At 44.3% G+C, this 15,433-nt stretch overlaps 2 protein-coding genes across 3 annotated transcripts in view; one reads left to right on the forward strand and one right to left on the reverse strand.

The window, feature by feature from the left end:
* The window catches only part of LIN7A (lin-7 homolog A, crumbs cell polarity complex component), a 47,083-nt gene extending 40,730 nt beyond the window's left edge, over window positions 1-6,353 (reverse strand). For both annotated transcript variants that reach the window (XM_038154421.1, XM_038154422.1), the window contains exon 1: window positions 5,930-6,353. In XM_038154421.1, coding sequence (XP_038010349.1) covers window positions 5,930-6,209 — 280 coding nt within the window. In that variant the 5' untranslated portion in view covers window positions 6,210-6,353. The remainder of the gene's footprint in view (window positions 1-5,929) is intronic.
* A 2,869-nt stretch (window positions 6,354-9,222) lies between these two features.
* The window catches only part of ACSS3 (acyl-CoA synthetase short chain family member 3), a 108,325-nt gene continuing 102,114 nt past the window's right edge, over window positions 9,223-15,433 (forward strand). The window contains exons 1-2 of the mRNA XM_038154186.1: window positions 9,223-9,305; window positions 11,644-11,752. The gene's annotated coding sequence lies outside the window, so the exon portion shown is untranslated. The remainder of the gene's footprint in view (window positions 9,306-11,643; window positions 11,753-15,433) is intronic.

Consider the following 15,433-nt stretch of genomic DNA (forward strand, 5'->3'; position numbering starts at 1 on the left):
CATGTCTAAAGAACATTTTCATCTGGGGAGAGCAGGAAGAATTCAAGGTCCCTGCAGTGCCATTGGGTTTGAAGGTGCCTCACAAACCTGTCCTGACAGCACACCCATCTTCTGCAGATTCTGCCTTCTTATCAGTTACATGTATCTGAAGGAAACATGACTGAGAATTTAGCGTTTTCCCCCCCTCTACACTTCACAAAGTTGACTTAATGTTAAAAGCTGCCATGAGTTCTGTAGCAGATGTTTCCGTCTGCATACAGGTGCAGCTCCCAATTTCCATGTCACCATGCATCACTTTGGGCTGAAGGACAAGGCCCTACCTATAAGGGGAAGTCCAACCTAAAAGATGTGCTCCTGTGGATGCCCTACTGCCTCAGGCATATCCCATCTTGCAAAGAGATCCATGTGCCCCAGCACCTCTTCAGGGGAGGACTCTACAGAGACATTTAAGTGGGACATGTGTATTAACTTTTAAACCCCTGTATTTTTACACCATTCGTGAACATCAGAGGTGACATGTATTTGTTTCCATGACATGACAGAAGGTATTTGCTTCCACTCCAGCTCTAGAGTTCCAGGTGGCACAGCTGAACTACACACCTAAGTAACCAATGCTTTAACTGTACAGATTCTCATAAAGTGTCCCAGTCAACACTCAAAAACCACTGTCTCAATCCACTTACCTTAATCCATCCTTTCAGAAAAATGCATTTAAAAAAAATCAAATAAATGGTAACGTTGATGTAAAAAAACCCTAAGCATTTTAGCCTGAAACTAGAATTTTGACTTTTTTTCTGTCCCTACAAACAACAGGCCTGTTTTTTGTTGGAATAATGAATTTGGTTATTTATATGTCCTCAGTTGGCACATCAAGAGGAAAAATGTTGAGGTGTGTGGCACTTGCAGAAGGATTTTTCAATTTTAGCATGCTAGGCTGAAGAGCAAGAGAAGACATCCCCATGACAGACAGGCAGCCAGGCAGGGAACAGCACATCACTTAGCACTGCTCCACAGGGCTTCACCCTGTGCAAAAGAGATCTGGCTTTATGCTGCTCCCCTGTCAAGGAGTGTATTTCACACTTGATGAATCTGATGTTCTCTTCCTGATGAGTATGTTTTATCTTTTTGCCAAGATAATATACATTATAATAATATATGCACAGCCTGATGCAACTTATGTTCAATACGATTTCTATTGTATATGGGCACAGATGGGGAAGAAATCCCCAATTATGTAGGCTATGAGGATGTAGTGAGAAGAAAAATGACAAGAAGAAATGAAGAGAAAGGAAGGAAGAGTACTCTAGCAAGTACCTATGTACATTAATGGTCAGGTGCCATCTACTACCACATCTGAAGTTTGTCTAACAGCTGATGACAATTGCAAGCTCATTCATATTCTTATTTCTTGTCACCAAACATGGTGCTTTATAACAGATTTTCAGAAAGTTTTGGGACACCCACTCCACTGGGAAAGTATTTGCTTGAATTTGTAAAAAAACCCCAGAACTCAGTTATGCATTACAGCCAAACAGCAAGAAATCTTTCCATTTCCAAGGATGTATTTGAAATCAAGAGAAATTTGCTAATCAATAGCAAATAACTATGACCTTGCCATGAAACTTCATAGGGATAAAAGTACCAGCACTGTATATTCAGTCTATTCAAATTTCTTCTTTTACCCTCAGTCACACTAAGAAGTGAAACCACCAGTGTCATGAACAGTAACTATATAGGGAAAAACATTATAGGACATGGCAGTTGAAAGTCCCCCTTCATATGAAAAGATATTTCCTTGTTCTTGATGAGGAGGTGGTCTTTGTATAGGCTAGTTGTGTATTTTCAAAAACAAGAATGTGCCCTTTTAAAACTGCCATTTTCATGATCCTATTCAGAGAAGCTGAGACTGAGATTTTGCAGCAGTTTGAGAAAATACACGGTCAGTTTTCTTTTGAAGCAGATTTTCATCTTGTAAGGAAGAACACAAGCAAAATTTGAATTAAGATAAGGTTTATGAAAAATATGTCAGACATTTAGTCAAATAAAAAAGTTCAGATAGAGAGGAACATCTATAATGCATAGCTAGAAAAATGCCTCCTTCCATTTGCAGGCTTCCTTATGACCACTCCTTAAATGTGTGCCAAGGGAAGCACAGAAATCTATTCCCTTCTAACATATTTCCAAAAGGGAAATGGTACTTCTAGAAAATGCTGTCATCAGGCTGTGCTAAAACAGTCTAAGTGATCCCACCCACAACATGCTTGCTTTAATTTCTCATTGTTTAGAACGTGTACCTGCAGCAGGCAGGAACTCACAGGAGGTCTTCCGATAACCACCATTAGGCTAAACTGGCTGGGGAAGATGACACTGCACTTGGAAACAAGCAGAACATTGTTGCTGGATCTGTAGCCAGCAGTTGAGACAATGTTAGGCTGGTGAGGGGCCAAGAGTCACTGGACAGCAAAGAACCCAGGGTTAGAGCAGGAAATTGGGTTGCTGAACATTGAAAATGGATTAAGAACAACACACAGAGCAATGGAGTTAACTGCACCAGGGCTTTGAGAAGAGCAAGGCAACAGAAGGCAGCTTGCAAGGGAGACCTGGGGCCCTGGATAATAAAGAAAAAGGCAGCTACTGTTGGTCATAGGGTGGGGCGAAGCAATGGCCCTCTGAAAGGCAAAGAACATTGAGAGGCGAGGCAAAGGCAGTAAAATGTGAGGAGAGGTATGCCAATACAAATAAACACTGCTGGAAAATGCCAACTAACTGCAACCAGAGCTGTCTGTAACCAGTGTCAACAAAGTTCTTACTGAAAACATACCTGTGGAAGAAGTGAAAATCAACTGTATAGGTGTTTTTAAACATTTGTCTTTTGGATTGAAGTGACCATTTTGGGTTTTTTAATGGAAGTAAATTAAGCTGGGAATGTACTTAAAAATCCATAACCTTGAACATGAAACAAAAAGAAAACAAACCCCAAGTTTGTTTTCTTTTACTTGTCATTTTATTGAAGACATTACTGTAACTTTGTCTCAACCTGAAACAAGGTTTAGCTCCCCATACCTTGAAGGTTTAAGCTTTGAATTTGCCTGGAAAATTCCACCAGTTAGCTCTCATGGACACTGGAGATTACTGATGGGGTGCTATTGATTCAGCACGTAAGACATTTGCAATAAAGGTAGGAAGGGAGCACTTTCTCCAAGAGACGACCCACTTGGCTGTTGGAAGACACCCAGAAAGCACTTTCCTCTCCCAAACTCCCAAATGCTGGGGCCACCTTCCCTTGAGTGGTACCACTCCTCACTACAATGCCTTAGGTTTCCTTCCTGAAACAGTTGCTGATTTCTTCCCCTCCTCCCAACAGAGCACCACGCAAAGGTCAGGCAAAAGCCTTAGAGATTAAATTGTAAGTGATTAAAATTTCCATTATTTTGTGAACTTGTTCTACATATTAAAGAGCCCTAATGGAACTTGCACACATTTGTGCAGGTAGAAAGGCACATGATGATAGGAATTAAGGAAATTAATTCCTGTGCTTTGGACTGAAGTAATCTTCCAGAATATAATTGGCTTTCAATCATTCACACACACCATGCCCTTCACCTTTAAATGGTAATTCATTTTACCATACAGGTTTCGAATGCCATTTACATCAGGCTTTAAGAAAGCTCCCATCTATGTATTAGAATACAGCCAATACATTTTGTCCAGGAGGAGACCATGCCAGAGTAATTCAGATTTCTAATGTATACATCCTTATGATGTTTTACCAGTGTCAGTGACCCATAACAAGGAGGAATGCAGAACACTTCCTGGACAGAGATCAAGCAGCAATTCCCTCAGAAGCACAAGACTAACAATACTACCTCTCCTGAAATACTCCCTATTTTCTTGCTGTACTGAGTTCCCCGTGGGACATGGTGAAATGGATATGAGGGTACAAGACTTTTAAGGGCTATGCCTATATCACAGCAGAGAAGTGCAAGGCATAGTGACAGTAAACATGGCTCATCTGCTTTAACCAAAGTAACAGGAACCTAGAAAATCTCACTATGCAGACCTTCCCTTCTCCCATGACTGTGAAAGAACGACTATAGAGGAAATATTTGGAAGCACTGGTGTGGTCTAGTTGCCTCTGGAGTTGCGTCAGCCCATCCTCGACAGTTGATGCAGCATGTTACAAGTGATGAAGCGTATCCCTCTGATGAAATGGCCTTCTGCAGGCCAGGTGTACTATTTAAATCCGTTTCCTCTTGCCTGTGTTTTTGTTTTGCACATCACATCCTATCATCCTGTGATGTTTTATCTCACTCACACCAATACCAGCCGTGGCTGACAACCAGGAAGACTGTAACATTGGCACGCCTGCCAAATGGTTAGGAATATCCTGGACACAGACAACAGATGCTTATATTTAAATTAGGACTAATTTGCATTTTTGGGTATTGTGGAATTTTTAAAGCATAGTTTTGCAAAAAGGGGTATATAATTCTGAAATAGTAACATTTCCTTTGAAAAGTCAGGTTTGCTAATGGATTGCCATCTGTTCAACCCTTTGCCAGAAAGTAGATTTGTCCTGCTTACTGAAAACAGTATTAGGGTGAAACTGTAGATTACACAGTGGATTTCTGAGCAGTTTAATTTAAAGTGCAGGCTAACACTTTGCTATTTCAGTAAAAATAACTTTAGCTTCTCCCTTTCTACTAATGCTGGAATCTAAGCCCAGCAAACTGTATCTGGAGTACTTTGTGGGCTGTTTTGCTCTCAATAAGGTTCTAGAAAAGGTGACTACCTCTCCTTTACAATTCTGAAACTGAATTTGCATAGGATTTATTTGCATAGGATTCACAGAAAAAAATTCTCCATCTTACTTCAACAATCCATCTTAATCCTTTGGAAAAAAAACCCCTAATATTTAAAACAGCAAGGCACTGGCCTCAATTATTCTTTCAAGCGTACAAGATTTATAGGGACTGGGAGCCTCTTGGAGCCTCTGGATGCAAGTGAGGAAGAAGGACACCTCGACAATTCAGAACGCTGTACTGGGAGCGGTAGGAGCAAAGTTGCTCCCCCTTGTAACCCAGAGAAATCGAATGAGGTTTTGGGTGAACCGTGTTACGGGAACAACTGCACTGCAAGGGAATGAGGTTCCATTTTTACAGCCTGAAGGCAAAAGTTTAACTGTAAACTTCAAGATTTCAGCACCCTCTTACGCTGCCTGTATACGGTTACTACTGACACAGCCTCAAGGCTACCCAAACACCACGCTCTCCCTACCCGGACCGAGGAGCTGTCTACGAGAACACGCAGAAGCGATCTTCTGCATGCGAACTAACAAGTTGCAGTCACGGATCCCTTCCTCGCGCAAGCCCCCAAAAAGCCGCATTTTGCCGGCAAACGACGCTCTCGTCGACAGGTTCGGGCTCCCCACTCGCAGCCGGAGCGGCGCTGCCCCGCCACCGAGCATCCCCCACCGAGCATCCCCCGCCGAGCCACCTGCGGGGGTGGCGACGCGGGGCCTCGGCGCGGAGCCACGGCGGGGGGCGCCCACGGGGGAGCCCCGCAGGGCGGGGACGGCGGAGCGGCACCGAGGAGCGCCTCCGGACCGGAGCGCTGACCGCGGAGCCGCGTCCTGCCCTTGCGGCACCGCCGCGCTGCCGGCGGCGGGATACCTGCCCCATCCCGGCCCCTGCCCGCACAAAGTTTTACCTCCGTTTCAGACCTTCTCCCGCCGCCCACCTGAGCGCCGCGGGGAGGCGCGTCCCCGCTGCCCGCCGCCACCGCCGACCCGGGCACTGCGGGGCCGGAGCGCTGCCGCGGCAGCGCCCGACGCTCTGGAGCTGCGGGGGCAGACCCGCGCTTGCCGCGGTGGCCCCCGGGCAGGGCGGCCGGGGAGGCGCGGCCGGGGAGCGGCAGCAGCCGCGCTTACCTCTGTCCAGCGTGAGCGGCTGGACCGCTGTCAGTGTCGCCATGTCTGCGGCGGGGCTGGAGCCCGAGTGACGCGCGGCTCCGGCACCGGCGTGGAGTGCGGGGAAGGGCGGGGAGGAGGCTGGCAGGGAGAGGGGGCGGAGGAGGAGGGTGGCTCCGTGGGAGGAGGAGGCGAGCGGGGCGGAGAAGGTGCCCAAGGGTGGGCGGCTCATCGCACACGGGCCGCCGCGATGCTGCGGGCGCAGAGCGGCCCGGCGCGGCCCAGCGCGGGCTGCCGGCATCGCTGGAGCAGGGCCTGGCGAGCGGCCCCCGGCTCACCTCGGGCAAAGACCGGGGAACGCGGAGATCGCAGCAGCCCGGGCCGTGCGCGGGGGGCGGATCGCTGCCGGTCCCGCCGCCCCGGGAATGCCGCAGCTGCCGGCGGAGGAAGAGAGAGGGGCGAGGGCGGGAGCTCCGCAGCGCCGCGGGGCGGGGAGGACCGGAGGGGCCGGATCCGGCGGCCCGGCCTCGCCTGGGCCGGGGGCGGTGGGCCGGGCCGGGCCCGGTAGCGGCACGGGGAGCGGTGTGCCTGCGTGAGGCCCAGCTCCCAAGGCTGCTGCGGCGAAGGAAGATCCGCGCGCGGAGCCGGGAGAAGCGGTTCCTGCCATTGTGCAGGGCCTTTCATTAAGGGATATATCTGTAGCCACCCTTTTGGATGGACCAAGGCGGCGGCCTCATCAGTCCAGCCATCACCTCTTTCCTACGTGCTATGTGCGGCCGACCATCCTTCAGAAACCCAGCTCACACACCAGCTCTCCACCGCGAGGGGCTGGTCACAGACGCGTGGCGGCCACCTCTTGTAGGTCAGCTGCAGCTCGTGTGAACATGGAGGCCCCTGTTAAAAACTGTCCACGAAGGTGGAATTTCACTGGAGTTCTGCGAGGTTTGGCAGCCTTCTGGTTTTCCTATCCTTGTCGTCCATAAGAAGAGAAAGGAGTGTAGTCAGCTGCCATCCAAGAAAAGTGTGACAGGGTGGCAGAGTTCTACTGAGTTTCTACTGCCTTCTGTTTGGTGAATGATAGTGTAGAGAAATAAATGACCGAGTGAAGAATGGTGTCCTTTTTAACTGTTTCCCTGTGTAGCACCTGTACACCTTAGGTTTGTTTGGAATGCTGGGATAAAGGGCAAGGTAGCATTCTTCTCCTCACCTGCTGTTTTTTCACATACCACAGAGAATTTGAAAGTACAGCAGTGCAAGGTTGCACATGAATAAAAGCTTTCAGCTGCAAGGGTATTTAAGCACTAGTATAGAGAATTAGGGAAGATGTAGAAAAATTGCCACTTAAAGTTTTCAGAGCGGATTAAAAATACGTTTTGCTGTTTTAAAATTAGAGGAGTTTAATGTATATATATGAAGCACCCACTTCTGATAAACTAAATTCAGCACAAATTTATCTAATTAACAATAAACATTAGCATATTTGGTTATCTTGGCGCGAAAATATTTTAATTAGCTAAAATATCAAAAGTTGAGAAATAGTTCCTGGCAAACAGTTTTTTAAATCAAAATTAACATCAGGATTGTTATTATGCAAATTTTATGTACTTACATAGCAGCTGGGTTGACATAAAGTGTAATAGCTCCTCTTAAGTAGTCACGTTACTGTATATTAGATTCATAGTCCCAAATGGAGAAGAAATAAACATTTGGATCTATAACAACCTAATGTGACAGCATTCAAACAGTTATGACATTTAAAAAAAACTTTATTAAAAATGTAGAAGTGTGTTCAAATAAAATTCAGAGCAAGATGGCAAGTAAATTAGCCAAGTCAATATGGAAACCAAGCTGCTTTCCACATAGGACTTCATAATCCTCAGACTTCATAACCCTCTGACTTTCATAACCTTAGAGTGCTATCTTGCAAACAGATATTTTGAAGCAAAATGCTGTCATAACAATTAACTTCTCTACCAACAAATATGTAGCATTAATACCAAGAGCAGGATGCCTGTGGAAAGCAATAAGGTCCTTCTGGGTTTATCACTTATCTACTGCTGGTCAGATTTTGTGTGCTTCAAGGACTCATTGGCACTTAGAAAAGAGACTTGACTAGAAGTGCTCTCAAGGAAGATTTAAAGCAGCATTTGCTGAAATTAAACATTTTCTAATCAGCATAGCTGTATGGTTAGTACCCAAGAATGTTAAAGACCTAGATGAGGAATACTTCAAGCAGCTGAACTTTTGCAGAAAATTGCAGAAGTTGTAGAGCTGAAATTAGCAACTGGTGAAGGGAGTTGAATGAGGCAGTAGCTCTTGCTTTGCTACCTCCCAGGAGCAATGGATGGTACTAATAGCTAAAGTTAGCAGTTAAAAAAAAAGTACCAGCCAGCCTGCCATCTTAGAAGGTAAATCTTTTTTGACAGAAACAACTCATCTGACTCTCAGTCTTCTTGTTGTTTCCTTGGGCTGTATTGGATCTTTTAAGTCAATATTCCATGCTGTTTTCTGAACCACTGAAATTAGAGAGAATTAACAGATTTTATATCTGCTATGTGGACTATAACACTTCTGTAACAGTCAGTGGTCAGGTGCCAGTTAACAAGGTTGTTGCTAATTAGGTACCTCTATACTTTATGTGGCTAAATTTTTAAACAAAGTTTAGCACTTTTTTTTTTGAGTACCTAAAATGCGGTCATAAAGTCTTCCATGGCTATGCTTTTAGATAATGCATATTTTATTAGAGAAAATAAAAAAATTGCCTGAAAGTGGGTTGTTGTGGTGTGTTACTGTTTTACATATAAATTAAGTTCATGTTTGGTATGTTCTGTAGACCCCCTGTTACTTGGTTCTGCCCTGGTTCTCCATTCCCGCCCATGACATGTCAATCCCCCTGTCTCCGCCCCTGTTGTTGGGTGTTCTTGCTTAGTCACTCCCATGATCCCTCCCTGGCCCTTTGTCCGTCACTCAGTGGCCCCTCCTCTTCTTCTGGAAGCTTCTGCTTTTGCTGTCGAGTGATTGGTTCAGAGGCCAGGGTCCCTCCCATGAGTTAAACCCATTGGTCCTTCCCAATGTCATTCCCCTGTCTTTCCACGCCCCCCTGCTTTCCCATTGGCCACAGAGTTGGCTCCTCCCCCATTGCTCCCCCTTTATAATCCCTTGCACAGGCTGCTTCTGGGCTTTGCCTGGTTGGCTTCTGTGGAGCTTGGTAAGTGTGCGCTGTGCCTCTGGATGGAGTCAACTCTCTTTGTCTCTTGCCGTCGCTGCCATTGCTAAATCTAGCTGAGGTGCCCTCCAGGTCCTGCTGCGTCCAGGAGAGTGCCCCTGGTGCTGGCTGTGTTGGGGCTAGCCGCTGTGATCCTGCTTGTCCGGTTTGGAGCGGAAGGACACAACAGCAGTGAGTAAACTATGAAAGATCGTGCCCAGAGAGGCTGAGAAAGAACCTGTTCTGTGTTCTTACACTAGCCTGGCTTTAAGCAAGAGATTAGACTGGGTATTTTTCAGATCCTTTTCAATATAAATGATTTGGTGGTTCTGTAGTAAACAGTCTAAATTACTAGTAAGAATTATCTGAATAGCTGGATTCAATTGCTAGATTTTAAAAAACAATGTGTTTTAATGCTGCTGCAAGCAAGCAATGAAGAACACAATGGTTACTTCAGGGCTGGAGATTGTCTTCTGAAGGGATGTTCTTAGGTAGCTCATTCAGTGTAAGTTCTTCCTGGGATGTTGCCAAAAGGACAACACAATCCTTGAATATATAAATGAAGAATGGCAAACAGAAATAGGGAAATTATCTTTCTTCTATATGTAGCATCCATGGTGCAACTGATTGGAATACTGTGTCCAGATGTGATTTTTGCCTTTTAAGATACAAAATCAGTTTTGACATGAGGTTGAAGTACTTCAAATGAAGTTTATTGAAGAAAAGAGATAAGAAGGGAATAAATCACTGTATGTAGGAAAAGGCATAACATTGGAGGGATTTAAAATCTTTAAATTGATAGTCTTAAGGTCATCCCATGACTAGAAATTTAACAAATACAATCTTCAGTAAGCTGTGCTGTTTTAACTACTAGGGTAATATAGGGATCAGTTACTTGTGTTTGCCTGAAATCTTAACAAAAATCGGAGGTCTTTATAAATGGCTTGCTTTGATCTAATGTCTAAAGAAAATACAATGGTGGTGGTATTCAGGAGGTTAGATGAGATAATGAGTATGATCTGTTACTCTCATGACTTTTATGACCCTTTGTCTTCACACAAGAACTGGTGCTATAATGCTGCTGGCTGGGATACGGGGTGTACCCAGGAGCTGCATCAAAGCCGGATAGCATAGCTCTGAGGGGGGCTAATCAGCCCAAGCTCTGGCAGTGCCATCAGCCTACGCCTTAGCAAGCCTTTAGTGATTTCAGCTCAGTGATTATCAGCTCATGAGTGATTTCAGCTCTTTGGGCTTGCTAGGCTTGGCTGGGGCACGCAGCAGGCATTCGGAAGACCAGGAAAGAGAGGAGAGCGCTGTGTGAGGTTCCAAGACGATGTCTTTATTGGTCTTCTTCGGTCTTCTTCGTAGCTCTTCCACGGGGTGTCTCGAAGGGTCTCAGGGACAGCGGCTCCGATGAGCCGTGCAGAAACAGGGGTTTATATAGGGCAAGGGAGGATTGAGAATTGTCCAATGGTAAGGGTTAAAGGAAAGTGACCTATAGCTTTACAGAGAGATAAGCAAGGGTCCGAGAGCGGGAGAGAGGGGCTCCTTTTGTCCAGTCATCCTGACTCAGCATTCTGTCTCTGAACGCCAAGGCAGGTTCGCAGGGCCTGTGCCTGCTACAGTGCTACATGGGCCAGAAGGATGCAGCACAGTGTAATGCAGTATGGAAAGACCCAGCACCACTGACTGCACCCAGTGGCTGCCAGAGTAGCACATCTAAGTTCTGCATGGGATAATTAATAGAATCCTGCAATGATTTTGTGTTGTAAAGAACCTTAAAAGTTATCTAGTTCCACCCCCTTGCCATGTTAAGGGTCATCTTGCAGTAAAACAGGTTGCTTAAAACCCCATCCACCCTAGTCTTGAACACTTCCAGGGATGGAGCATCCCCATTTCTGGGCAGCTTTTTGCAGTGTTTGACTATCCTCATATCCTCTAATCTAAAGATATGCCTTGTACTTCAGCCCAGCTAAAAGCAAAGATTTCAAGAGTGTTGTAATGTCTTGCGAATTCCCAGAACACTGAAGATTTTTTGTCATCATCCAGATTTGCTTTTGGAGTCGCATTTTGCATCTAATGGGGAAAGAAACCTTCCATTTAAAAAAAAATCCAAAGGTTATTTTCCATGCAGTTTCCATGGCAGAACTTGCTATTTGAGGAATTTGATGGTTTAGCAGCAGCTTGTTTATTGGGCAAAGAGCTGCATTGGTTACTCATAAGAAATGTGATTTAGTGCTTTCTGAGGACTGTATGCATTTCTCTCAAGTACAGTTCATTTTGTCCCAGGAGAGCCATGTCATCTCAAATAATATTTCAGGTGAGCTGGATGCATAGCTACCATGGATGCACAACTGTGTATAGTTCAGTATTTTTCCACTGTACTACCCCTTACCACAGAACTGCACTTCACTACAGGACTCATTTTACATTCTAATGTTGTGTAATGGATTACTTTTTTGTAGATAGTGCAATTACTGCTTTTTCCCAAACACTGAAATCAATTTTGCCTTTTTTTTCTTTCCCCCAGTTTTGCTAAAGATTTAATTGAAGTTGACAACAGGGAGAACAGGGTCAAGCTTTGCCAAAAATTCGCCTTGGGCTACATTGAAATTCACGTGGAGGGTCTGCTCTGCATGGTGAGTTTCCACCTATGATCTATAGAATCCTCTAAGTGGATGTAGCCTCTTAGAAAATAATTACTGCAAAAGCTAAGAAAAGCAAACTTATTGCTGGTAGGCCTTCGTTTGCTCTTGGGGAAAGTGGCCTGTGCCTTGATGGGTGTGGTCCCCGCATTTTAGGCAGGGAAGCAGTTTAAAGGAAGTTACAAATCAGACCTTCAATCTCTTATTACCTTTGGATACGCATGAAATCTGAAACTAGAATCCCTTTTTTACTCTTATTTTGTCTGTTTTAAGAATTAGATTATTACTTTGTCAGTACTGAGGATTTTTGAGAAAAGTGCAAGTTACCCTTTGCGTGACCACAGACATCTTCAGTCAGTTTAATGCCAGTAAAAGCTTTACCTGGAAGCACTGAACCTGTAGTGAAAACATGCCCATAATGAATGAATTCACATAGGGTTTTTAGTTATTTGAACAACAGAACAAAAGTATTGATTTGCTCTCCTCAGAGACCAGCAGCATAATGAATTATCCACTGATGCCCATGTCCAGTCTATTAATATACATTTTAGATTGATCTAAAAATTCTATGTGATTTCTTAGCAATAAGCTTTTGAATGGGAAAATCCCCAACCCAACAAATAAGTAGACTTGTCCAAAGAAATATGTTTACTGATTATGCTTCACTGGGTTTCTCAGTGTTTCCCTCAAAATCTCCCTATACGTGGAATGACAGAGAGAATATGTGATTGTAAAATAGATACTTACCTTTAAAAATGTAAAACTGCAGAACATGAAATTTTAAAATTGTTTAGAATTATTAGTGGTTGACTAACAGTGATAGTTACCAGAAGGTGCATAGTTAACTATGGAGGCATAAGGAAAAAGAAAGGAAGTGCAGGGACAAACCACATTTGCATATAATTGCCACAGCTAATTAATTTGGGAGCATGAACAGTGCAACAGATAACATTATGTGTCATAGATATCATCTATCATATATCATATCTGTCTTGTATTTCCTGAAACCTAGTCCTGTGTTAATTTTCATGGGAGATCAGTGACATTATGATATGCATATGAAAATGGGTGGGACCTTGATTGCAAGGTGTTGTTGTAATTAACACTGATTTTAGTATACTCTGTAAGTACCTTTTTGAAGTCATAAAAATTAAAATATGATTAAGAAGCCCTTTTGGGATCTAGAGTGCATTTTCTCATTTTAATTGGGAAGTGTAGAAAAAGCAAGCTGCTTCTAAAGATGATGTGTGTACAGTTGTATGAGTCAGGAGAGGTTTAGATTGGATATCAGGAGAAAGATTTTTACCCAGACAGTGGTTGGGCACTGGAACAGGCTCCCCAAGGCAGTGGTCACAGCACCAAGCCTGACAGAGTTCAAGAAGTGTTTGGACAACACTCTGGGGTACATGTACTCTTGGGGCATCCTGTGTAGGGCCAGGAGTTGGACTCGACAGTCCTGAGAGGTCCCTTCCAACTCAGCATATTCTATGATTCTGTGATTCTACTTAAATACATCTGGGGACCAGAATGTCAGGGTGACTGATTATTCTGGTTGCGAATATAACTTTTCTTCAGAAGGAAAGAGAAACAAGGGGAAATATGGTTTAGTTGCCTTGGTCTGAGAAGTAATTTGATGGACATCTCCGCACATCCAAGCAGCATCACTTCAGAGCTGATCTGTGTGACATTGTGATCTCCTTGATCACAATGCAGTCATGCTCACTTGCCAAGTTACTGTGTTTCCTTCATCTACATCCCAGAGGCAAAAACAACTTCAGGACCTGTGTGGGTTTTAGATGCATACAGATGCTGATACGACTGTGTGTAGTTCCAGTAAACTTGTTTGTCTAGAGGCAGTTTGAAGTCTTAGTTCCTGAGCTAGAAAGTCTGCAAGACTAGTCTGGCAAACATCTGGGTGTACTCTATCTTTGCTGTCATTGCAGTTAAATAGTGTGAGAACATGTGCCTGAGTCAGTTCAGAATCTAATTAAATGGCATATACAATATTTTCTTCCTGGAAGGCCTTCAGGAAACCATTTGCAGATTTAAGGTTTTGACTAATTTTTTGGAGAACTTACTTTTAATATTTGAAAGAACACTTCCTCTTGGCCATATACTACAGCCTTGGAGAGGAATTTTGCACAAGGGCATGTCATTATGTCATGATGGGACAAGGGAAAATGGCTTCATCCCGAAGGAGGGCAAATTTGGAGTAGACATAAGAATTTTTTAATGTGATGGTGGTGAGCCACTGGCACTGGTTGCCCAGAAAAGCTGTGGCTGCCCCATCCCTGGGAATGTTCAAGGCCAGGCTGGATGGGACTTTTAGCAGCCTGATCTAGTGGGAGGTGTCCTTGCCCATGCTAGGGAGGTAGGTGGAGTGGAACCTGATGAGATAGAAGTCCCTTCCAACTCCTACCATTCCAAAATTCTATGATTCTATACTAACTAACAATATTATCCAACACACACTGTTGTTCATCTGCTCATAGCCCTCAGATGACACCATTCTGGTAAATTTGCTCTTCATTCACATCAAAGCCATCAGCTTCACTTTCAGACTGACCCATGTTCTTTTCCAGGCCAGAGACCAAATTCACAATTTAAAAAATTGTAATGACTGCAGTACTGTCAAATGTTTACTGCTGGGATTAACACCAGGTCATAGGCGTCTTCTGCCCTGGTCTCTCCACAGCCACTGATGATGAACAAGGCTCATCTTAGCAGCACTCTTGTCACATCAGCAGCTGGCATCAAACAATGAGCCTTCAGTTTTTCTCCAGGTCTGTTTTGGTGCCTGCCCTGATGGTTTAGACTATATCTCACCTAGGCAATGCTGCAACGAGCCTGTAAGTCTGAAGCTCTGTTTGATGGTCTCATCTCTGCACTGGCAGAAACCACCTTTTTTTGCATGGCTTTGCCTAGCCAAGCAAATGCCCTTCCAGGACATGCAGTTAATGGCGCTTGACAAGCAGCCCTTGGAGGCAGTGGCTCTGAGCATAGTGACTGCTGGGTACTTGTCAGCTTGTTCCTGACAATTGATGTGAGGGTGTGGAAATAGTGACCAGCTCAGGTTTTTACCTTGTGATCTGGTCTCTGCAGAGGTACAGCAATGTAAGAGTATCCCCAGCCAAGGCCTTCTGCTTTACCAGAGAGTGAGGTGGTAGGGTAAGAAGGAGAAATCATCAGAGAAAAACCATGTCCTGGCTTGATTCTACTCAACTTAGTTTTTCTGAGTCCAGCTTTGTCTTTTGATTTCAGTAATACTTTTTTGTTTGTTTTTTATACAATGCCCACCTGTACCCTGGCCAGTATAAGCACTTCATGTACCGAATTGCCCTAGATGCATTTAGGATCTGCACTAAGGGGTTGATTGCATATTATATTATGCTAAGGTAACTGAGTCTACTTCTGCAGGTCCAGCCATGAAGATAATAAAATTAGCTAAAAAATCAGTGAAGATACAGCATTGATTTTATGGTAGGGGAATGGATCCTCACAATCCTCAAAAGGATTCATCTAAGGAAAGGCAGAAGTACTGCTGATCTTTATTGTCACCTTTCTTTATAGGCAAAATTTCATACATTGAGAGCAGGCCTTTCAAATCCTGCTCTTGTCCAGCACCTTTCCTGCAGTTACACATGAATTTCACTCAGCTTCACCAGTGTAATACAT

The sequence above is a fragment of the Motacilla alba genome, chromosome 1A (assembly GCF_015832195.1).
Source record: "Motacilla alba alba isolate MOTALB_02 chromosome 1A, Motacilla_alba_V1.0_pri, whole genome shotgun sequence".
Lineage (NCBI taxonomy): Eukaryota > Metazoa > Chordata > Aves > Passeriformes > Motacillidae > Motacilla > Motacilla alba.